The following is a 25,586-nucleotide window of genomic DNA, read 5'->3' on the forward strand; positions in this document are numbered from 1 at the left end:
TTTCTATCGCCACCGGTTTCTATCGCCATCGGTTTCTATCGTCATCGGTTTCTATCGCCATCGGTTTCCATCGTCATCGGTTTCTATCGCCATCGGTTTCTATCGTCATCGGTTTCTATCGCCATCGGTTTCTATCACCATCACCTTCTATCGCTATCACCTTCTATCGTCATCGGTTTCTATCGCCACCACCTTCTATCGTCATCGGTTTCTATCGTCATCGGTTTCTATCGCTATCACCTTCTATCATCATTGGTTTCTATCGCCATCACCTTCTATCGTCATCGGTTTCTATTGCCATCACCATCTATCGTCATCGGTTTCTATCGTCATCGGTTTCTATCGCCATCACCTTCTATCATCATTGGTTTCTATCGCCACCACCTTCTATCGTCATCGGTTTCTATCGCCATCACCTTCTATCGTCATCGGTTTCTATCGCCATCACCTTCTATCGTCATCGGTTTCTATTGTCATGGGTTTCTATCGCCATCAACATCTATCGTCATCGGTTTCTATCGCCATCACCTTCTATCGTCATCGGCTTCTATCGCCATCACCTTCTATCGTCATCGGTTTCTATCGCCATCACCTCCTATCGTCATCGGTTTCTATTGCCATCGGTTTCTATCGCCATCACCTTCTATCGTCATCGGTTTCTATCGCCATCACCTTCTATCGTCATCGGTTTCTATCGACATCGGTTTCTATTGCCATCACCTTCTATCGTCATCGGTTTCTGTCGTCATCGGTTTCTATCGCCATCGGTTTCTATGGTTATTACCTTCTATCGTCATCACCTTCTATCGCCATCGGTTTCTATCGCCATCACCTTCTATCGTCATCGGTTTCTATTGCCATCGGTTTCTATCGCCATCGGTTTCTATCGCCATCACCTTCTATCGTCATCGGTTTCTATCGCCATCACCTTCTATCGTCATCGGTTTCTATCGCCATCACCTTCTATCGTCATCGGTTCCTATCGCCATCACCTTCTATCGTCATCGGTTTCTATCGCCATCAACTTCTATCGTCATCGGTTTCTATCGCCATCGGTTTCTATTGCCATCACCTTCTATCGTCATCGGTTTCTATCGCCATCGGTTTCTATGGTCATTACCTTCTATCGTCATCGGTTTCTATGGCCATCGGTTTCTATCGCCATCACCTTCTATCGTCATCGGTTTCTATGGCCATCGGTTTCTATCGCCATCGGTTTCTATCGCCATCACCTTCTATCGTCATCGGTTTCTATCGCCATCGGTTTCTATGGTCATTACCTTCTATCGTCATCGGTTTCTATCGCCATCGGTTTCTATCGCCATCACCTTCTATCGTCATCGGTTTCCATCGCCATCACCTTCTATCGTCATCGGTTTCCATCGTCATTGGTTTCTATCGCCATCACCTTCTATCGTCATCGGTTTCTATTGTCATCACCTTCTATCGTCATCACCTTCTATCGTCATCGGTTTCTATCGCCATCGGTTTCTATGGTCATTACCTTCTATCGTCATCGGTTTCTATCGCCATCGGTTTCTATCGCCATCACCTTCTATCGTCATCGGTTTCTATGGCCATCGGTTTCTATCGCCATCGGTTTCTATCGCCATCACCTTCTATCGTCATCGGTTTCTATCGCCATCGGTTTCTATTGCCATCACCTTCTATCGTCATCGGTTTCTATCGCCATCGGTTTCTATGGTCATTACCTTCTATCGTCATCGGTTTCTATCGTCGTCACCTTCTATCGTCATCGGTTTCTATCGCCATCGGTTTCTATCGCCATCACCTTCTATCGTCATCGGTTTCTATGGCCATCGGTTTCTATCGCCATCGGTTTCTATCGCCATCACCTTCTATCGTCATCGGTTTCTATCGCCATCGGTTTCTATTGCCATCACCTTCTATCGTCATCGGTTTCTATCGCCATCGGTTTCTATGGTCATTACCTTCTATCGTCATCGGTTTCTATCGTCATTGGTTTCTATCATCATCGGTTTCTATCGTCGTCACCTATTATCGCCATCGGTTTCTATCGCCATCACCTTCTATCGTCATCGGTTTCAATCGCCATCGGTTTCTATTGCCATCACCTTCTATCGTCATCGGTTTCTATCGCCATCGGTTTCTATCATCATCACCTTCTATCGCCATCGGTTTCTATCGTCGTCACCTTCTATCGCCATCGGTTTCTATCATCATCACCTTCTATCGCCATCGGTTTCTATCGTCGTCACCTTCTATAGTCATCGGTTTCTATCATCATCGGTTTCTATCGTCGTCACCTATTATCGCCATCGGTTTCTATCGCCATCGGTTTGTATCGTCATCAGTTTCTATCGCCATCACCTCTTATCGCCATCGGTTTCTATCGCCATCGGTTTCTATCGTCATCGGTTTCTATTGTCATCGGTTTCTATCGCCACCGGTTTCTATCGCCATCGGTTTCTATCGTCATCGGTTTCTATCGTCATCGGTTTCTATCGCCACCGGTTTCTATCGCCACCGGTTTCTATCGCCATCGGTTTCTATCGTCATCGGTTTCTATCGTCATCGGTTTCTATCGCCATCGGTTTCTATCGTCATCGGTTTCTATCGCCATCGGTTTCTATCACCATCACCTTCTATCGCTATCACCTTCTATCGTCATCGGTTTCTATCGCCACCACCTTCTATCGTCATCGGTTTCTATCGTCATCGGTTTCTATCGCTATCACCTTCTATCATCATTGGTTTCTATCGCCATCACCTTCTATCGTCATCGGTTTCTATTGCCATCACCATCTATCGTCATCGGTTTCTATCGTCATCGGTTTCTATCGCCATCACCTTCTATCATCATTGGTTTCTATCGCCACCACCTTCTATCGTCATCGGTTTCTATCGCCATCACCTTCTATCGTCATCGGTTTCTATCGCCATCACCTTCTATCGTCATCGGTTTCTATCGTCATGGGTTTCTATCGCCATCAACTTCTATCGTCATCGGTTTCTATCGCCATCACCTTCTATCGTCATCGGCTTCTATCGCCATCACCTTCTATCGTCATCGGTTTCTATCGCCATCACCTTCTATCGTCATCGGTTTCTATTGCCATCGGTTTCTATCGCCATCACCTTCTATCGTCATCGGTTTCTATCGCCATCACCTTCTATCGTCATCGGTTTCTATCGACATCGGTTTCTATTGCCATCACCTTCTATCGTCATCGGTTTCTGTCGTCATCGGTTTCTATCGCCATCGGTTTCTATCGCCATCGGTTTCTATGGTTATTACCTTCTATCGTCATCACCTTCTATCGCCATCGGTTTCTATCGCCATCACCTTCTATCGTCATCGGTTTCTATTGCCATCGGTTTCTATCGCCATCGGTTTCTATCGCCATCACCTTCTATCGTCATCGGTTTCTATCGCCATCACCTTCTATCGTCATCGGTTTCTATCGCCATCACCTTCTATCGTCATCGGTTTCTATCGCCATCACCTTCTATCGTCATCGGTTTCTATCGCCATCAACTTCTATCGTCATCGGTTTCTATCGCCATCACCTTCTATCGTCATCGGCTTCTATCGCCATCACTTTCTATCGTCATCGGTTTCTATCGCCATCACCTTCTATCGTCATCGGTTTCTATCGCCATCGGTTTCTATTGCCATCACCTTCTATCGTCATCGGTTTCTATCGCCATCGGTTTCTATGGTCATTACCTTCTATCGTCATCGGTTTCTATCGCCATCGGTTTCTATCGCCATCACCTTCTATCGTCATCGGTTTCTATGGCCATCGGTTTCTATCGCCATCGGTTTCTATCGCCATCACCTTCTATCGTCATCGGTTTCTATCGCCATCGGTTTCTATGGTCATTACCTTCTATCGTCATCGGTTTCTATCGCCATCGGTTTCTATCGCCATCACCTTCTATCGTCATCGGTTTCCATCGCCATCACCTTCTATCGTCATCGGTTTCCATCGTCATTGGTTTCTATCGCCATCACCTTCTATCGTCATCGGTTTCTATTGTCATCACCTTCTATCGTCATCACCTTCTATCGTCATCGGTTTCTATCGCCATCGGTTTCTATGGTCATTACCTTCTATCGTCATCGGTTTCTATCGCCATCGGTTTCTATCGCCATCACCTTCTATCGTCATCGGTTTCTATCGCCATCGGTTTCTATCGCCATCACCTTCTATCGTCATCGGTTTCTATCGCCATCGGTTTCTATTGCCATCACCTTCTATCGTCATCGGTTTCTATCGCCATCGGTTTCTATGGTCATTACCTTCTATCGTCATCGGTTTCTATCGTCGTCACCTTCTATCGTCATTGGTTTCTATCATCATCGGTTTCTATCGTCGTCACCTATTATCGCCATCGGTTTCTATCGCCATCACCTTCTATCGTCATCGGTTTCTATCGCCATCGGTTTCTATTGCCATCACCTTCTATCGTCATCGGTTTCTATCGCCATCGGTTTCTATCATCATCACCTTCTATCGCCATCGGTTTCTATCGTCGTCACCTTCTATCGCCATCGGTTTCTATCATCATCACCTTCTATCGCCATCGGTTTCTATCGTCGTCACCTTCTATAGTCATCGGTTTCTATCATCATCGGTTTCTATCGTCGTCACCTATTATCGCCATCGGTTTCTATCGCCATCGGTTTGTATCGTCATCAGTTTCTATCGCCATCACCTCTTATCGCCATCGGTTTCTATCGCCATCGGTTTCTATCGTCATCGGTTTCTATTGTCATCGGTTTCTATCGCCACCGGTTTCTATCGTCATCGGTTTCTATCGTCATCGGTTTCTATCGCCATCGGTTTCTATCGCCACCGGTTTCTATCGCCATCGGTTTCTATCGTCATCGGTTTCTATCGCCATCGGTTTCTATCGTCATCGGTTTCTATCGCCATCGGTTTCTATCGTCATCGGTTTCTATCGCCATCGGTTTCTATCACCATCACCTTCTATCGCTATCACCTTCTATCGTCATCGGTTTCTATCGCCACCACCTTCTATCGTCATCGGTTTCTATCGTCATCGGTTTCTATCGCTATCACCTTCTATCATCATTGGTTTCTATCGCCATCACCTTCTATCGTCATCGGTTTCTATTGCCATCACCATCTATCGTCATCGGTTTCTATCGTCATCGGTTTCTATCGCCATCACCTTCTATCATCATTGGTTTCTATCGCCACCACCTTCTATCGTCATCGGTTTCTATCGCCATCACCTTCTATCGTCATCGGTTTCTATCGCCATCACCTTCTATCGTCATCGGTTTCTATCGTCATGGGTTTCTATCGCCATCACCTTCTATCGTCATCGTTTTCTATCGCCATCACCTTCTATCGTCATCGGCTTCTATCGCCATCACCTTCTATCGTCATCGGTTTCTATCGCCATCACCTTCTATCGTCATCGGTTTCTATTGCCATCGGTTTCTATCGCCATCACCTTCTATCGTCATCGGTTTCTATCGCCATCACCTTCTATCGTCATCGGTTTCTATCGACATCGGTTTCTATTGCCATCACCTTCTATCGTCATCGGTTTCTGTCGTCATCGGTTTCTATCGCCATCGGTTTCTATCGCCATCGGTTTCTATGGTTATTACCTTCTATCGTCATCACCTTCTATCGCCATCGGTTTCTATCGCCATCACCTTCTATCGTCATCGGTTTCTATTGCCATCGGTTTCTATCGCCATCGGTTTCTATCGCCATCACCTTCCATCGTCATCGGTTTCTATCGCCATCACCTTCTATCGTCATCGGTTTCTATCGCCATCACCTTCTATCGTCATCGGTTCCTATCGCCATCACCTTCCATCGTCATCGGTTTCTATCGCCATCGGTTTCTATTGCCATCACCTTCTATCGTCATCGGTTTCTATCGCCATCGGTTTCTATGGTCATTACCTTCTATCGTCATCGGTTTCTATCGCCATCGGTTTCTATCGCCATCACCTTCTATCGTCATCGGTTTCTATGGCCATCGGTTTCTATCGCCATCGGTTTCTATCGCCATCACCTTCTATCGTCATCGGTTTCTATCGCCATCGGTTTCTATGGTCATTACCTTCTATCGTCATCGGTTTCTATCGCCATCGGTTTCTATCGCCATCACCTTCTATCGTCATCGGTTTCCATCGCCATCACCTTCTATCGTCATCGGTTTCCATCGTCATTGGTTTCTATCGCCATAACCTTCTATCGTCATCGGTTTCTATTGTCATCACCTTCTATCGTCATCACCTTCTATCGTCATCGGTTTCTATTGTCATCACCTTCTATCGCCATCGGTTTCTATCGTCATCGGTTTCTATCGCCATCGGTTTCTATCGCCATCGGTTTCTATCGCCATCACCTTCTATCGCCATCACCTTCTATCGCCATCAGTTTCTATCGCCATCACCTTCTATCGTCATCGGTTTCTATCGCCATCGGTTTCTATCGCCATCACCTTCTATCGTCATCGGTTTCTATCGCCATCACCTTCTATCGTCATCGGTTTCTATCGCCATCGGTTTCTATCGCCATCACCTTCTATCGTCATCAGTTTCTATCGCCATCGGTTTCTATCGCCATCACCTTCTATCGTCATCGGTTTCTATCGTCATCGGTTTCTATCGTCATCGGTTTCTATCGTCATCGGTTTCTATCGTCATCGGTTTCAATAGCCATCACAAGCCATCACCTTCTATCGTCATCGGTTTCTATAGCCACTGCCTGAGACGGCGTTACAGTTAACCGACCCATCCCCGCAGGTGGAACTTCAGAAATGGCCTGAGAACGTTCCTTGCATCATTCCTTGCGTCTTTCCTCCGTGGCGTAAAGTTAACAGATAGTCGCTGGCGCTACTGGTGAGCTTGGCTGCGTTTACCTCAGGAAAGATAAATAAACGTTGTGAGATGTGTCTTTTATTAGACAAGCTTTTTGTTCAACTTCATGTCTCAGATTCTGTCTCCAAGGACAACTGGATGCAGGTCTCACCTGAGCCCATGACGGCACAGATAAGGATCATGGAGTTATATTTAATCTCCGGTGCGCTCCTGTCGTCCGACAGCAGCCTGTGCAGCACCGACACCAGACTGGCGCCCACAAAGTCCTTCTCGGCTGCAACTGGAACGAGAAACAAAGCGGGTTGAGGCTCAGAACTGGATCTCCTGCTGAGTTCACATCCCTCCTCCAGCGTCTGTCAGAGGAAGCAGCGTTTTTATAGGATGGCGTGTCTTCAACACTTTTCAGGCATCTGCATGACAGAGTCGTCATGATGACGGCGGACATAACGCTGTGAATGAGAAGGTGACCTGTAAACACGGATCTTACCAAGGTCCAGGCCTGCTATGAGACCCAAAGCCACCAGGGCTTCGTTCTGCATGATCATGTGCTCACTGGTTGCCATGGTAACCAGGTGCTTGACTCCTCCTCCCTGTATGACAGTCCGGACAACGTCCTGAAACCCAGAAATGAAAGAGGATGACGCTTAATAATCAGAAGGGTGGAGGAACCCTGTCAGCGCCCCCCCACCCCCCAATGCCTTACCTTGGACTTGCTGTGTCGAATGAGGGCCGACAGGAGCCGGTTGGACTCGCCCATCACACCGGCGTGATCTTTGGCTTCGCACCACTCCACCAGCCTCTCCACCAGCTTCCCGTTGGTTCCCAGCTGGTCTGCAGCTTCAGCTGAAGCAAAACAAACAGCAGCATGAAGGATCACCGCAGCGGGAACTGGTTCTGCACTGCAATCAGACCACCGCCCTGTGACCGTACCACCACCATATAAGGTGTTTTACGGCGACTCTCTAAGACTATGTGTTAGCCCCTCCCGTGTCCAGAAGAACTCTCTAGAAGCTGCGTTAGCCCCTCCCGTGTCCAGAAGAACTCTCTAGAAGCTGCGTTAGCCCCTCCCCCGTCCAGTAGAACTCTCTAGAAGCTGCGTAAGCCCCTCCCCCATCCAGAAGAACTCTCTAGAAGCTGCGTTAGCCCCTCCCCCGTCCAGTAGAACTCTCTAGAAGCTGCGTAAGCCCCTCCCCCATCCAGAAGAACTCTCTAGAAGCTGCGTAAGCCCCTCCCCCGTCCAGTAGAACTCTCTAGAAGCTGCGTAAGCCCCTCCCCCGTCCAGTAGAACTCTCTAGAAGCTGCGTAAGCCCCTCCCCCGTCCAGTAGAACTCTCTAGAAGCTGCGTAAGCCCCTCCCCCATCCAGAAGAACTCTCTAGAAGCTGCGTTAGCCCCTCCCCCGTCCAGTAGAACTCTCTAGAAGCTGCGTAAGCCCCTCCCCCATCCAGAAGAACTCTCTAGAAGCTGCGTAAGCCCCTCCCCCGTCCAGTAGAACTCTCTAGAAGCTGCGTAAGCCCCTCCCCCGTCCAGAAGAACTCTCTAGAAGCTGCGTAAGCCCCTCCCCCGTCCAGTAGAACTCTCTAGAAGCTGCGTTAGCCCCTCCCGTGTCCAGAAGAACTCTCTAGAAGCTGCGTTAGCCCCTCCCCCGTCCAGTAGAACTCTCTAGAAGCTGCGTAAGCCCCTCCCCCGTCCAGTAGAACTCTCTAGAAGCTGCGTTAGCCCCTCCCGTGTCCAGAAGAACTCTCTAGAAGCTGCGTTAGCCCCTCCCCCGTCCAGTAGAACTCTCTAGAAGCTGCGTAAGCCCCTCCCCCATCCAGAAGAACTCTCTAGAAGCTGCGTTAGCCCCTCCCCCGTCCAGTAGAACTCTCTAGAAGCTGCGTAAGCCCCTCCCCCATCCAGAAGAACTCTCTAGAAGCTGCGTAAGCCCCTCCCCCGTCCAGTAGAACTCTCTAGAAGCTGCGTTAGCCCCTCCCCTGTCCAGTAGAACTCTCTAGAAGCTGCGTAAGCCCCTCCCCCGTCCAGAAAAACTCTCTATAAGCTGCGTAAGCCCCTCCCCCGTCCAGTAGAACTCTCTAGAAGCTGCGTAAGCCCCTCCCCCGTCCAGAAGAACTCTCTAGAAGCTGCGTAAGCCCCTCCCCCGTCCAGTAGAACTCTCTAAAAGCTGCGTAAGCCCCTCCCCCGTCCAGAAGAACTCTCTAGAAGCTGCGTAAGCCCCTCCCCCGTCCAGAAGAACTCTCTAGAAGCTGTGTAAGCCCCTCCCCCGTCCAGAAGGAGGGGATCATCTCTGCTGCAGTCTGTTTACAGTCACGTGTTCATGTCTGGTGATGAAGCGTGTGGAGGGGAACACGGAGAACGTTAAAGCGGCCCCATTACCTACATTTCAGGCTATTTTACTCTCATATGCAGGTCCAGACGTCAGGATATAACCGAGTTTTTTTCACAAAGCTCTTCATTTCTTCCAGAAATGAGTAGATCTGTGTCAATCATCTGATTTCATCTTCCAATAAAATCTATTTCATATAAAAAATGCTTTCTGGGCCAAATCTTCTTGTGATAAAAATGATCATTAATCAGATTGATTTTACAGAACCTGCGATTATCTTAGATTCCTAGCCGTGGCATGTCTGCAGTATCCGTGCAGAAGCTGGCGGTAGCTGCAGGAAATCTGCAGCATCAGATCCGTACCTTGCGTATCAATGAGCATGCGTAGCGTCCCCAGGAGTTTGAACTGAACTGGAGGCATCTCAGACTGCAGGAACTTCAACACCACATCTGCGACGCCGGCCGACAGCATCTTGGATTTATTCACCACTGCAGAGATGGAGACAGAAGGACACATGATCATGTCTGCAGAGGAATTCCTGTGTCTCTGGGGGCCCGGAGGAGCTTGTTTAGCTCCAGTTTGACCTGCAGCCGATCAGATAACACCTTCTGGAAATAAGTTCATGATAGGAAGTCACCATGGTGACCCTAACGGGATGGGGAGAAAATGCCAGCTGTCAGAGAGGATTACAGTACATCGAGATGGAGCTTCTTCCTCACCAGGTATAGCCAGGTTCCTCAGAGCGCTCAGTGCTGCATGCTGCACCGTCACGTTGCCTTCCTCCACATGCCGATCCAACAGCTCCAGAAGCTTCTGGACGATCCCGGTGTCCACCATGTGGATGCAGTTCCCATCTGCAGACATGGGAAGGTTGGGGTTCATCCCACAAGTCTCTTCTTGTAAAAACTAAAATAGTTTGCTATGAAGCTCCCTGCAGGACGACGCATGTAGAACTGTTTACTGTTTATTTCCAACTAAAATGTGCATCTCTGATATTCACTAAATCCAAAGTCTTGTAGTTTTTATGAAAAGTGTGAAAAAGAGAAATGAAGGTGGTTTTGCCTGAAAAACTCAGGCCATGTTGGAGCTCTGTAACTTAGGCGTAGAAATGTCACAGTTTAAAGGACATAAAAAATAAAACTCTGCTTGTCTAAAATTCAGAAATCTGAGAGCCCCCACTGACATGATGACATACTTTCTTCTGCACATAAACATATCAACCCCCCCACAGCCCTCTCATTGCTTTATAACAGCTGCTGGATAGAGGGGGGTCTGATCAGCTCAGGCTTTAATGGTTGTCAGGTTAAACCATTCTGGGGGTCCCGAGCCCTGCAGGAGTCCAGAGATAATGTCAGGGGGTCACCAGATCATTGTAATATTAATATAACCTGCAGTTTTTAATCAGGACCGTTAACATTAACGTGTTATTCCAAAGATTCATCTGTGAAATTATTGTTGTACGTGCGCAAACAAACAAGATACTGAATTAAAATCTCAATTTGGCTTCATTTTAGTGAATCGAATCCACCAAAAAACACTTTATCCTTCTTGTTTATGAAGACTCTCAGATAACCAGGTTGTCAGATAACCAGCGGGTCAGATAACCAGGTGATCAGATAACCAGCGGGTCAGGTAACCAGGTGGTCAGATAACCAGCGAGCCAGGTAACCAGGTGGTCAGATAACCAGTGAGCCAGGTAACCAGGTTGTCAGATAACCAGCGGGTCAGATAACCAGGTGATCAGATAACCAGTGAGCCAGGTAACCAGGTGGTCAGATAACCAGCGAGCCAGGTAACCAGGTGGTCAGATAACCAGCTGGTCAGATAACCAGGTGGTCAGATAACCAGCGAGCCAGGTAACCAGGTGGTCAGATAACCAGCTGGTCAGATAACCAGGTGGTCAGATAACCAGCGAGCCAGGTAACCAGGTGGTCAGATAACCAGCGAGCCAGGTAACCAGGTGGTCAGATAACCAGCGGGTCAGGTAACCAGGTGGTCAGATAACCAGCGAGCCAGGTAACCAGGTGGTCAGATAACCAGCGGGTCAGATAACCAGGTGATCAGATAACCAGTGAGCCAGGTAACCAGGTGGTCAGATAACCAGCGAGCCAGGTAACCAGGTGGTCAGATAACCAGCTGGTCAGATAACCAGGTGGTCAGATAACCAGCGAGCCAGGTAACCAGGTGGTCAGATAACCAGCTGGTCAGATAACCAGGTGGTCAGATAACCAGCGAGCCAGGTAACCAGGTGGTCAGATAACCAGCGAGCCAGGTAACCAGGTGGTCAGATAACCAGCGGGTCAGATAACCAGGTGGTCAGATAACCAGCGAGCCAGGTAACCAAGTGGTCAGATAACCAGCTGGTCAGATAACCAGCGAGCCAGGTAACCAGGTGGTCAGATAACCAGCGGGTCAGGTAACCAGGTGGTCAGATAACCAGCGGGTCAGGTAACCAGGTGGTCAGATAACCAGCGGGTCAGATAACCAGGTGGTCAGATAACCAGCGAGCCAGGTAACCAGGTGGTCAGATAACCAGCGGGTCAGATAACCAGGTGGTCAGATAACCAGGTGGTCAGGTAACCAGGTGGTCAGATAACCAGCGGGTCAGGTAACCAGGTGGTCAGATAACCAGCGGGTCAGGTAACCAGGTGGTCAGATAACCAGCTGGTCAGATAACCAGGTGGTCAGATAACCAGCGAGCCAGGTAACCAGGTGGTCAGATAACCAGGTGGTCAGGTAACCAGGTGGTCAGGTAACCAGGTGGTCAGATAACCAGCGAGCCAGGTAACCAGGTGGTCAGATAACCAGCGGGTCAGATAACCAGGTGGTCAGATAACCAGGTGGTCAGATAACCAGCGAGCCAGGTAACCAGGTGGTCAGATAACCAGCGGGTCAGGTAACCAGGTGGTCAATTAACCAGCGGGTCAGATAACCAGCGGGTCAGGTAACCAGGTGGTCAGATAACCAGCGGGTCAGATAACCAGCGGGTCAGGTAACCAGGTGGTCAGATAACCAGGTGGTCAGATAACCAGCGGGTCAGGTAACCAGGTGGTCAATTAACCAGCGGGTCAGATAACCAGCGGGTCAGGTAACCAGGTGGTCAGATAACCAGCGGGTCAGATAACCAGCGGGTCAGGTAACCAGGTGGTCAGATAACCAGGTGGTCAGATAACCAGCGGGTCAGATAACCAGGTGATCAGATAACCAGCGGGTCAGGTAACCAGGTGGTCAGATAACCAGCGGGTCAGATAACCAGGTGGTCAGATAACCAGCGGGTCAGATAACCAGGTGGTCAGATAACCAGCGAGCCAGGTAACCAGGTGGTCAGATAACCAGCGGGTCAGATAACCAGGTGGTCAGATAACCAGCGAGCCAGGTAACCAGGTGGTCAGATAACCAGCGGGTCAGATAACCAGGTGGTCAATTATCCTGGTTAATAATTTGTACAAAGAACTCCATCTCCTCTTCCCGCACCATCTTTATTTAAAATGTTCATGTGATCTCCTACGTCTTGCCGATGACGTGTAAACATGAACAGTGTTTCCATTTCATTTTTGCGATCATCATAGCAACGTTAATGAGCAAGCACCGTTGTCATGGCAACGTTAACGAGCAAGCACTGTTGTCATGGCAACGTTAACAAGCAAGCTTGTCGGCATCGCTGCGTGGACCTCACCGTTGCGAGCAAAGTTGGCGATGGCCAGCGCTCCGGCCAGCTGAAGCTGGTGGTTGTGAGACGGTATCCAGGACAGAACCCTCTGGAAGACACTTCCCTTTCCTCCTTCAAACAACTTCTGCATGGACTCATCTACAAGGACGAAGGAAGACGGTTAAAGACATCATGCACATTATTACACTTCACCATGTTCAGGGCTTTTCTACTGCAGCTCTTCTACAAAGTCTGAGTTATTCATCAGCGCTGGACAAATCATTTACACAGTACTGTGGAGGGTCATGGAGAAGTGGCTTTGCAGCATAAAGTCCAGATCAGACCAAGTATAGTTATAAACAGAAGAAAAACACAGTGGAGATGTGTTTCCTGGTCAGAGATTACTGCCAGGTTCCTCACAGCTAAGACGAAGTCACCCAGAGACCAGTTGGACCAGTTTTATCCAGTTAAAAAGCAAAAATGACAGCTCATCCAGATTGTTATGCATCCAACACTAACGATAAACAGAGCTTGCTGAAGACGTTGACAGAGGAAACATGTCCAGAGAGAAGTGGTCCCAGTCCAGAACCCAGTGGGACCCCAACATGAACTGGCAGCTGTAGCGGAAACATCATCATCACGAAGAAACTAGAATGTGTCAGAAAAGTAGGACTGAATCCCTGGTGCCTGTTATTTTTACAGTCTTTATAACTAGATACTCTGTTTGGTTGGAAGATGCATCAAAATATACATGGAGGTCATAAAAGAGCCATGATTGGCACCAAGAAATTATTTCAAGACAACAAAAAAAAGAGTTAGACTTCCTTTCCAAATTTACTTCAGAGACTTGGTTCTCAGTTTTAAAAAAAAAGTCAAATTAAGAAACAAAATTAAGACTTTTAGTTGGTAAATTTTAAGCCAGGAAATTTCAGGAATGGTCAGATAAAGGGTCGACTACAGGGTTTAAATTATTAAAAGGACAGGAAATTAAGAGTTTTCAAACCCTACAAAGAGAGTTCAATTTGGGAAAAAAAATTTTTTATGTACCTCCAGATTTGTGATTGCTTTCAAAAAGAAATGCGACCAGGCCTTCCAGGAGAAGTGATTATAATCATTAAAATATTAGGGAATGCATATAAAATAAAACTGTAAAACTGATACTAAGACTATCAAGGCTGGATGGCTAACAGGAAGACAACGACAGATAAGTGGGAAAAAGACTAAAAAGTGGCAAAAGTGTGGTCTGACGTTCCAACATGTGGAGAAAATTCTGCTGGAAAAATGTGGTCCGATTTTTATCACAGTAAGAGGAATTCCTGGTCTGAACATCTGCCGTGCTGGAGATCATGCACTGCCATGGATTAAGTTGACATGTTATTAGGATGATGTTTGGAGAGAACTGAAAGAAATACGAGATACTGAAAACATGTACAGCTTCATGACATGTAGCCGAGATCTCCTCTCCAAGCACGGACAAATATCTGATTCAGATGCTCCTGGCAGTTTCCAAAAAGGCAATGACCTGGTGCAACATCAACCCACCCACCTCAGAGAAGTGGAAAGAAATGGAGGATATTTATAACATGGAAAAGCCGACGTACGTTATAAGGCTACCACTTCCATAACGTGGAAACCTAGACAATAAGCACACACAGCGGTGGCGAACGTTGTTAATTAATGTGATCATCTGTCACAGCGTTCTGTTGGGTTCTTTTATTTTTACTGTTTTTGACACAGTTTTGTAAAGTTAAAAAAAAAAGATCTAAATCAAGACGAATCTGAATTTGATCTTACAAACGGCACATAAACCTTTTTATATTTAGGAAAAAGAAGGTTGAACAAAGCTGCTGCGTTTCCTTCTTCCTGCTTGTGTGGAAGGTTTTAAATCCAGAACAAAGCCCAGCATGCATCGTGACGGACGTTCGTTGGAACGTAGAAACATAACGTCACGTGTCAGATTATTAACCCTAACCCGTTAGCTCCACAGGGACAAACGTCCCAACGATGAGGAAACAGCTGATGTCGGCTGAGTCGTCTTCCACGTGTCCAGTTACGCCACCACGCTGGGAGATGCAGACTTTCCAGCTCTCTGGGAATCACCTTGTTCCTGCTGAAACCCTGTTTTCAGACTGACGGTTGCTGGTTTTCACAGGCAAAACTAAAGAAACGATGCATCTGTGCAACAGATCCAGTTTAAACCAGTTCTCCGTTCGGCGAGTCAGAGCTTCATCGTGCTTCTGTATTTACTCTGAACAAGCTGGTAAATAATTCGACCTTTTCTAAAACAAATGAAGTTCCGAGTCGTGCCTGCAGAGCTGACTCATCGAACCAAACGGGACGCGTTTACCTCCAAGTAGCAGCAGGACCATGAGGTCAGAGGCAGTCTTGAGCTGGGCGATGTCTTCCTCCCGCTCGCCGTCCACGGTCTGAGCCACCACCTCCAGCAGACACTCCACCAGGCCCGCCTCCACCAGCTGCAGCTTTATCACATCTGTCAGGGAGAATCACCACAGCGGGACGTCAACATGACCAGACGTTGATAAACAGAAGAAGGTTTTTACAGGTCAGGAGCACGTTGACTACATCTCCATGTTACTTTTATTCATTTTGTTTATTTCATAAATCTCCTTTAAACACAGAAAAACCTGATAAAACCTGCAAGAAGGAAAAGTTCAACATGTCAGATGTGAAAGGGGTGAAAAGTGGCTGAAGGGCTCGCACGTGTTTTTTACACGTGTTTTACTGATGGACACTCTGAAGGAATATTTAAGCACAACCTTTAAAACTTTCTTTTCACAGCGGCAGAGACGAAATAAAGGTCATCTATATTTATGTCTCCATAAAACATAGTGATGGTCACACTGTCCTTCTAGTCTGGACAGGATCACTTCATCAGGACCCACATGTGGTATCAGGTCCAACCTTCTTTGTAAGTCCTGGTGTGACAGACCGAACAAAGTAAAAACATTCCTCAGAGATGTTGCTCCATGTTGCCATGACACATCACCATGAGAATCTCCTGTTCCACCTCATCACCATGAGAATCTCCCGTTCCACCTCATCACCATGAGAATCTCCCGTTCCACCTCATCACCATGAGAATCTCCCGTTCCACCTCATCACCATGAGAATCTCCCGTTCCACCTCATCACCATGAGAATCTCCCGTTCCACCTCATCACCATGAGAATCTCCCGTTCCACCTCATCACCATGAGAATCTCCCGTTCCACCTCATCACCATGAGAATCTCCCGTTCCACCTCATCACCATGAGAATCTCCCGTTCCACCACATCACCATGAGAATCTCCCGTTCCACCTCATCACCATGAGAATCTCCCGTTCCACCTCATCACCATGAGAATCTCCCGTTCCACCTCATCACCATGAGAATCTCATGTTCCACCTCATCACCATGAGAATCTCCCGTTCCACCTCATCACCATGAGAATCTCCCGTTCCACCACATCACCATGAGAATCTCCCGTTCCACCTCATCACCATGAGAATCTCCCGTTCCACCTCATCACCATGAGAATCTCCCGTTCCACCTCATCACCATGAGAATCTCCCGTTCCACCTCATCACCATGAGAATCTCCCGTTCCACCTCATCACCATGAGAATCTCCCGTTCCACCTCATCACCATGAGAATCTCCCGTTCCACCTCATCACCATGAGAATCTCCCGTTCCACCTCATCACCATGAGAATCTCCCGTTCCACCTCATCAAGATGAGAATCTCCCGTTCCACCTCATCACCATGAGAATCTCCCGTTCCACCTCATCACCATGAGAATCTCCCGTTCCACCTCATCACCATGAGAATCTCCCGTTCCACCTCATCACCATGAGAATCTCCCGTTCCACCTCATCACCATGAGAATCTCCCGTTCCACCTCATCACCATGAGAATCTCCCGTTCCACCTCATCACCATGAGAATCTCCCGTTCCACCTCATCACCATGAGAATCTCCCGTTCCACCTCATCACCATGAGAATCTCCCGTTCCACCTCATCACCATGAGAATCTCCCGTTCCACCACATCACCATGAGAATCTCCCGTTCCACCTCATCACCATGAGAATCTCCCGTTCCACCTCATCACCATGAGAATCTCCCGTTCCACCTCATCACCATGAGAATCTCATGTTCCACCTCATCACCATGAGAATCTCCCGTTCCACCTCATCACCATGAGAATCTCCCGTTCCACCACATCACCATGAGAATCTCCCGTTCCACCTCATCACCATGAGAATCTCCCGTTCCACCTCATCACCATGAGAATCTCCCGTTCCACCTCATCACCATGAGAATCTCCCGTTCCACCTCATCACCATGAGAATCTCCCGTTCCACCTCATCACCATGAGAATCTCCCGTTCCACCTCATCACCATGAGAATCTCCCGTTCCACCTCATCACCATGAGAATCTCCCGTTCCACCTCATCACCATGAGAATCTCCCGTTCCACCTCATCACCATGAGAATCTCCCGTTCCACCACATCATGATGAGAATCTCCCGTTCCACCACATCACATGAGAATCTCCCGTTCCACCTCATCACCATGACAATCTCCCGTTCCACCTCATCACCATGAGAATCTCATGTTCCACCTCATCACCATGAGAATCTCCCGTTCCACCTCATCACCATGAGAATCTCCTGTTCCACCTCATCACCATGAGAATCTCCCGTTCCACCTCATCACCATGAGAATCTCCCGTTCCACCTCATCACCATGAGAATCTCCCGTTCCACCTCATCACCATGAGAATCTCCCGTTCCACCTCATCACCATGAGAATCTCCCGTTCCACCTCATCACCATGAGAATCTCCCGTTCCACCACATCACCATGAGAATCTCCCGTTCCACCTCATCACCATGAGAATCTCCCGTTCCACCTCATCACCATGAGAATCTCCCGTTCCACCTCATCACCATGAGAATCTCATGTTCCACCTCATCACCATGAGAATCTCCCGTTCCACCTCATCACCATGAGAATCTCCCGTTCCACCACATCACCATGAGAATCTCCCGTTCCACCTCATCACCATGAGAATCTCCCGTTCCACCTCATCACCATGAGAATCTCCCGTTCCACCTCATCACCATGAGAATCTCCCGTTCCACCTCATCACCATGAGAATCTCCCGTTCCACCTCATCACCATGAGAATCTCCCGTTCCACCTCATCACCATGAGAATCTCCCGTTCCACCTCATCACCATGAGAATCTCCCGTTCCACCTCATCACCATGAGAATCTCCCGTTCCACCTCATCACCATGAGAATCTCCCGTTCCACCACATCATGATGAGAATCTCCCGTTCCACCACATCACATGAGAATCTCCCGTTCCACCTCATCACCATGACAATCTCCCGTTCCACCTCATCACCATGAGAATCTCATGTTCCACCTCATCACCATGAGAATCTCCCGTTCCACCTCATCACCATGAGAATCTCCTGTTCCACCTCATCACCATGAGAATCTCCCGTTCCACCTCATCACCATGAGAATCTCCCGTTCCACCTCATCACCATGAGAATCTCCCGTTCCACCACATCATGATGAGAATCTCCCGTTCCACCACATCACATGAGAATCTCCCGTTCCACCTCATCACCATGACAATCTCCCGTTCCACCTCATCAAGATGAGAATCTCCCGTTCCACCTCATCACCATGACAATCTCCCGTTCCACCTCATCAAGATGAGAATCTCCCGTTCCACCTCATCACCATGAGAATCTCCCGTTCCACCTCATCACCATGAGAATCTCCCGTTCCACCTCATCACCATGAGAATCTCCCGTTCCACCTCATCACCATGAGAATCTCCCGTTCCACCTCATCACCATGAGAATCTCCCGTTCCACCTCATCACCATGAGAATCTCATGTTCCACCTCATCACCATGAGAATCTCCCGTTCCACCTCATCACCATGAGAATCTCATGTTCCACCTCATCACCATGAGAATCTCCCGTTCCACCTCATCACCATGAGAATCTCCCGTTCCACCTCATCACCATGAGAATCTCCCGTTCCACCTCATCACCATGAGAATCTCCCGTTCCACCTCATCACCATGAGAATCTCCCGTTCCACCACATCATGATGAGAATCTCCCGTTCCACCTCATCACCATGAGAATCTCATGTTCCACCTCATCACCATGAGAATCTCCCGTTCCACCTCATCACCATGAGAATCTCCCGTTCCACCACATCATGATGAGAATCTCCCGTTCCACCTCATCACCATGAGAATCTCCCGTTCCACCTCATCACCATGAGAATCTCCCGTTCCACCTCATCACCATGAGAATCTCCCGTTCCACCTCATCACCATGAGAATCTCCCGTTCCACCTCATCACCATGAGAATCTCCCGTTCCACCTCATCACCATGAGAATCTCATGTTCCACCTCATCACCATGAGAATCTCTCGTTCCACCTCATCGCCATGAGAATCTCCCGTTCCACCTCATCACCATGAGAATCTCCCGTTCCACCTCATCACCATGAGAATCTCCCGTTCCACCTCATCACCATGAGAATCTCCCGTTCCACCTCATCACCATGAGAATCTCATGTTCCACCTCATCACCATGAGAATCTCATGTTCCACCTCATCACCATGAGAATCTCCCTTTCCACCACATCATGATGAGAATCTCCCGTTCCACCACATCATGATGAGAATCTCCCGTTCCACCACATCATGATGAGAATCTCCCGTTCCACCACATCACATGAGAATCTCCCGTTCCACCTCATCACCATGACAATCTCCCGTTCCACCTCATCACCATGAGAATCTCATGTTCCACCTCATCACCATGAGAATCTCATGTTCCACCACATCACCATGAGAATCTCATGTTCCACCTCATCACAAAGCTGCTCTGACCTGCCTAGATTTGAAGCTTTTCACAGCGATTCTTGTCTGGTGTCACCGCAGTGCGTTTCTAAAGTGTCCTAGAGGTGCCGTCACCCTCTACTTACCTAATATCCAGCTGTTCCGTTCCGGCTGCTTTGAAACCGTCAAACAGCCAAGCAGATTGTTCAGGCAGTAAGTCCATGAAAAGCAAGGTGGATCTGGTCGGTTTTACAAGTCGGAGGCAACATGTTCAGACTTTGGATTGTTTTTTTTTTACTCTGAAACGTCAGCATTTCCTGTTTACCAGCAGCAAGCCACCAGTTGAGAGACGTTCTCATTGATACCTGACACCGTGAACGATGAGACGTTTATCTTGCAGGTGGAAAGTTTGTTCTGACACAGCATTCCTACTATAAAGAAATAAAGGGCGGGTTCTGGACACGAACAGCCTTGCTGTTTTATCGTTCACTCAAATAAACTAACTATCCCACGATGACGCAGTCCTCATACCGCGACAGAGTTCTGCTCTGAAACGATCCTGGTGGAACAGGATGCCAGGTGGAAGTCAGGTGGAAAGCTGGGCGGAGCCTCTCCCGTGGTTACAGTGACGTAAAGGTGAGGAAATGAAAGGACGGATCGCTTCACTTAGATGGATGGAGGACGGGTTAGCTAATAGTTTGTTAAAAACAAGATACAAGATAAAACCGTAGAGCTGCTGCCATCTGATTGGCTGGTATTAACAGGAGTTAAACCAGGTGGATCTGAGGAAGAGGAGGGTGAGTGCAGAACTTCTTATAAACATCTTTATAGAACACAGAACAGAAGAGCTGATGCTGGTTTAGGTGGGCTGAGAGACGATCAGCTGGTAGCTCCTCTGCCTAAAGCGCTGCTTCATCTTGGCTTCCTGTCCGATATTTTCCTTCAGCGAGGAGGTCAGCCGGCAACAGCTGCTGAGAGACGCTCCTCCCAAACGAATATGAGCCTCACGTGGCGTCCAAAGATGTTTCTTTCCTCGGATACGGAGGGTTTTCTTCGGAGACGGAGGGTTTTCCTCGGAGGCTGTGGGCGTTCCTCGGATACGGAGGGTTTTCTTCGGAGACGGAGGGTTTTCCTCGGAGGCTGTGGGCGTTCCTCGGATACGGAGGGTTTTCTTCGGATACGGAGGGTTTTCTTCGGATACGGAGGGTTTTCCTCGGAGACTGTGGGCTTTCTTCGGATACGGAGGGTTTTCTTCGGAGACGGAGGGTTTTCCTCGGAGGCTGTGGGCGTTCCTCGGATACGGAGGGCTTTCTTCGGATACGGAGGGTTTTCTTCGGAGACGGAGGGTTTTCCTCGGAGACTGTGGGCGTTCCTCGGATACGGAGGGTTTTCTTCGGAGACGGAGGGTTTTCCTCAGAGACTGTGGGCGTTCCTCGGATACGGAGGGCTTTCTTCGGATACGGAGGGTTTTCTTCGGAGACTGTGGGCGTTCCTCGGATACGGAGGGCTTTCTTCGGATACGGAGGGTTTTCTTCGGAGACTGTGGGCGTTCCTCGGATACGGAGGGCTTTCTTCGGATACGGAGGGTTTTCTTCGGAGACTGTGGGCGTTCCTCGGATACGGAGGGCTTTCTTCGGATACGGAGGGTTTTCTTCGGATACGGAGGGTTTTCCTCGGAGACTGTGGGCGTTCCTCGGATACGGAGGGCTTTCTTCGGATACGGAGGGTTTTCTTCGGATACGGAGGGTTTTCCTCGGAGACTGTGGGCGTTCCTCGGATACGGAGGGCTTTCTTCGGATACGGAGGGTTTTCTTCGGAGACGGAGGGTTTTCCTCGGAGACTGTGGGCGTTCCTCGGATACGGAGGGTTTTCTTCGGAGACGGAGGGTTTTCCTCGGAGGCTGTGGGCGTTCCTCGGATACGGAGGGTTTTCTTCGGAGACGGAGGGTTTTCCTCAGAGACTGTGGGCGTTCCTCGGATACGGAGGGTTTTCTTCGGAGACGGAGGGTTTTCCTCGGAGACTGTGGGCGTTCCTCGGATACGGAGGGTTTTCTTCGGAGACGGAGGGTTTTCCTCGGAGACTGTGGGCGTTCCTCGGATACGGAGGGTTTTCTTCGGAGACGGAGGGTTTTCCTCGGAGACTGTGGGCGTTCCTCGGATACGGAGGGTTTTCTTCGGAGACGGAGGGTTTTCCTCGGAGACTGTGGGCGTTCCTCGGAGACTGTGGGCGTTCCTCGGATACGGAGGGTTTTCTTCGGAGACGGAGGGTTTTCCTCGGAGACTGTGGGCGTTCCTCGGATACGGAGGGTTTTCTTCGGAGACGGAGGGTTTTCCTCGGAGACTGTGGGCGTTCCTCGGATACGGAGGGTTTTCTTCGGAGACGGAGGGTTTTCCTCGGAGACTGTGGGCGTTCCTCGGATACGGAGGGTTTTCTTCGGAGACGGAGGGTTTTCCTCGGAGACTGTGGGCGTTCCTCGGATACGGAGGGTTTTCCTCAGAGACTGTGGGCGTTCCTCGGATACGGAGGGCTTTCCTCAGAGACTGTGGGCGTTCCTCGGATACGGAGGGCTTTCTTCGGATACGGAGGGTTTTCTTCGGAGACTGTGGGCGTTCCTCGGATACGGAGGGTTTTCTTCGGAGACTGTGGGCGTTCCACCGGGTATAGCTGTCATTGCAGCTATACCCGGTGGAACCATGATGGACACCGAGCCTCCTGGTTATTAATGAAGCTGAAATCATGTAAAAATCTCAGTTTAACTACAAATAAGAAGGGAGGGAAGATCTGTCTTTATGGGCGTGTGTTATTGACGATGTGCACTGATGCCGTGGGATTGATGGCTGGTGAACCGCTGCTGCTCTGTCATCAGTCTCACCTTCTCAGCACTAAACTCTTGCTGAGAGAGGAGGTGTGAAGCCTAATGAACAGCCTGCAGTGTGACTAACAGCAGAGAGAGGAAAGGCTTCTCTGGAGTAGAGTTAAGTAGGACGTTGTCCTGGAGACCGTCGGTCTGGAAGCTGCTGCCTCCACACACAGTGATATGTAGAGAAAAGAGCAGCGGAGCAAACACAGCACTCGTCTGTCATGACTGTGCAGTTAGAGCAGGAAGCACGAGTCACAGCCAGGAATTACAGGATCCTCTCTATAGCATCTCTAACCCTCACATCTGGATTTATACACCTACACCGGCAACACACAAACGTCTCGCAGGAGATAAACTGGTCCCAATGATTCTCCAGTTAACCATAAACACAGCTCAGATCTCCCAGCCTTCAGGTCGTCCCACACTGGGACCAATGCAGATAAAAGACACAAAACTCTCTGCACATCAAGTCGATGTAAATAAATGATGAAGATTATACAACAAGGACAGATTCCACATGGAGCAACAATATCACGTTGAAGATGCAAAAGAAAAAAGAACCGCTGCATTCATCCTGCTCTCAAGAGGAGACCTGGTTTAGTCCTTGTAGCTTGAAGATGCAGAGAAAATTAGGATAATAAAGGTTCATTTCTGCTTCCTTTTGTACGTAAATGTGGACGTTCGTTTCAGTCATTTCACTAATGGTAAGCAACCGCACAGGACTGTGTAGACCACGTCCTTTTAGATCTACGTAAAAAACGCAGGACACTGAGTCAAACTGAACGGTGATGTACCTCAGATGGCACATTTTCCCTCTTCACCTGTAAATGGACTAAACTCCGATAAAAACGGATTGTAACTGCTTGGAAGAATGACCGTACCGTTTTCAGCCAGCGGAGCCAGAACCTCAAAGATCATTTCCTTCTTCTCGTGCTCCGTTTGCTTCTGAAAAAGACGAACCAGCTCCTCGGCGATGTTGGTCGAAGCAAACTGCTCTTTGCTGGACTCTGAAAACAAAAGATGGAAAATGTTGCACATGAGCGTCGTCGGCGTCAGCGTCGTCAGCGTTGTCGGCGTCAGCGTCGTGGCGTCAGCGTCGTCAACGTCGTCAGCGTCGTGGCGTCAGCGTCGTCAGCGTTGTCGGCGTCAGCGTCGTGGCGTCAGCGTCGTCAGCGTTGTCGGCGTCAACGTCGTCAGCGTTGTCGGCGTCAGCGTCGTGGCGTCAGCGTCGTCAGCGTCGTGGCGTCAGCGTCGTCAGCGTTGTCGGCGTCAACGTCGTCGGCGTCAGCGTCGTGGCGTCAGCGTCGTGGCGTCAGCGTCGTGGCGTCAACGTCGTCAGCGTTGTCGGCGTCAGCGTCGTGGCGTCAGCGTCGTCGGCATCAACGTCGTCGGCGTCAACGTCGTGGCGTCAGCGTCGTGGCGTCAGCGTCGTCAGCGTTGTCGGCGTCAACGTCGTGGCGTCAGCGTCGTCAGCGTTGTCGGCGTCAGCGTCGTGGCGTCAGCGTCGTCAGCGTTGTCGGCGTCAACGTCGTGGCGTCAGCGTCGTCAGCGTTGTCGGCGTCAGCGTCGTGGCGTCAGCGTCGTCAGCGTTGTCGGCGTCAACGTCGTCGGCGTCAGCGTCGTCAGCGTCGTTGCGTCAACGTCGTCAGCGTTGTCGGCGTCAGCGTCGTGGCGTCAGCGTCGTTGCGTCAACGTCGTCAGCGTTGTCGGCGTCAGCGTCGTGGCGTCAGCGTCGTCAGCGTTGTCGGCGTCAACGTCGTCAGCGTCGTGGCGTCAACGTCGTCAGCGTTGTCGGCGTCAGCGTCGTGGCGTCAGCGTCGTCAGCGTTGTCGGCGTCAACGTCGTCGGCGTCAGCGTCGTGGCGTCAGCGTCGTCAGCGTTGTCGGCGTCAGCGTCGTGGCGTCAGCGTCGTCGGCGTCAACGTCGTTGGCGTCAACGTCGTGGCGTCAGCGTCGTGGCGTCAGCGTCGTCAGCGTTGTCGGCGTCAACGTCGTGGCGTCAGCGTCGTCGGCGTCAGCGTCGTGGCGTCAGCGTCGTCAGCGTTGTCGGCGTCAGCGTCGTGGCGTCAGCGTCGTTGGCGTCAACGTCGTTGGCGTCAACGTCGTGGCGTCAGCGTCGTGGCGTCAGCGTCGTCAGCGTTGTCGGCGTCAACGTCGTGGCGTCAGCGTCGTCAGCGTCAACGTCGTCGGCGTCAACGTCGTGGCGTCAGCGTCGTGGCGTCAGCGTCGTGGCGTCAGCGTCGTCGGCGTCAACGTCGTCGGCGTCAGCGTCGTGGCGTCAGCGTCGTGGCGTCAGCGTCGTCAGCGTTGTCGGCGTCAGCGTCGTGGCGTCAGCGTCGTCGGCGTCAACGTCGTTGGCGTCAACGTCGTGGCGTCAGCGTCGTGGCGTCAGCGTCGTCAGCGTTGTCGGCGTCAACGTCGTCGGCGTCAGCGTCGTTGCGTCAACGTCGTCAGCGTTGTCGGCGTCAGCGTCAGCGTCGTCAGCGTTGTCGGCGTCAACGTCGTCAGCGTTGTCGGCGTCAGCGTCGTGGCGTCAGCGTCGTCAGCGTTGTCGGCGTCAACGTCGTCAGCGTCGTGGCGTCAGCGTCGTTGCGTCAACGTCGTCAGCGTTGTCGGCGTCAGCGTCGTGGCGTCAGCGTCGTCAGCGTTGTCGGCGTCAACGTCGTCGGCGTCAGCGTCGTGGCGTCAGCGTCGTTGCGTCAACGTCGTCAGCGTTGTCGGCGTCAGCGTCGTGGCGTCAGCGTCGTCAGCGTTGTCGGCGTCAACGTCGTCAGCGTCGTGGCGTCAGCGTCGTTGCGTCAACGTCGTCAGCGTTGTCGGCGTCAGCGTCGTGGCGTCAGCGTCGTGGCGTCAGCGTCGTCAGCGTTGTCGGCGTCAGCGTCGTGGCGTCAGCGTCGTCGGCGTCAACGTCGTTGGCGTCAACGTCGTGGCGTCAGCGTCGTCAGCGTTGTCGGCGTCAACGTCGTGGCGTCAGCGTCGTGGCGTCAGCGTCGTCGGCGTCAACGTCGTCGGCGTCA

At 50.1% G+C, this 25,586-nt stretch overlaps 1 protein-coding gene across 2 annotated transcripts in view; it reads right to left on the reverse strand.

Moving 5' to 3' along the window:
* Nucleotides 1-25,586, reverse strand: part of rap1gds1 (RAP1, GTP-GDP dissociation stimulator 1) — a 74,465-nt gene that overhangs the window by 19,549 nt on the left and 29,330 nt on the right. For both annotated transcript variants that reach the window (XM_079258077.1, XM_079258076.1), the window contains 8 exons: nucleotides 23,452-23,577; nucleotides 15,177-15,320; nucleotides 12,857-12,988; nucleotides 9,900-10,034; nucleotides 9,543-9,668; nucleotides 7,563-7,702; nucleotides 7,347-7,473; nucleotides 7,011-7,139 (listed from right to left, as the gene is read on the reverse strand). In XM_079258077.1, the coding sequence (XP_079114203.1) occupies nucleotides 7,011-7,139; nucleotides 7,347-7,473; nucleotides 7,563-7,702; nucleotides 9,543-9,668; nucleotides 9,900-10,034; nucleotides 12,857-12,988; nucleotides 15,177-15,320; nucleotides 23,452-23,577 (1,059 nt within the window). The remainder of the gene's footprint in view (nucleotides 1-7,010; nucleotides 7,140-7,346; nucleotides 7,474-7,562; nucleotides 7,703-9,542; nucleotides 9,669-9,899; nucleotides 10,035-12,856; nucleotides 12,989-15,176; nucleotides 15,321-23,451; nucleotides 23,578-25,586) is intronic.

Source organism: Telmatherina bonti (assembly GCF_933228915.1).
Source record: "Telmatherina bonti genome assembly, chromosome: 18".
NCBI lineage: Eukaryota > Metazoa > Chordata > Actinopteri > Atheriniformes > Telmatherinidae > Telmatherina > Telmatherina bonti.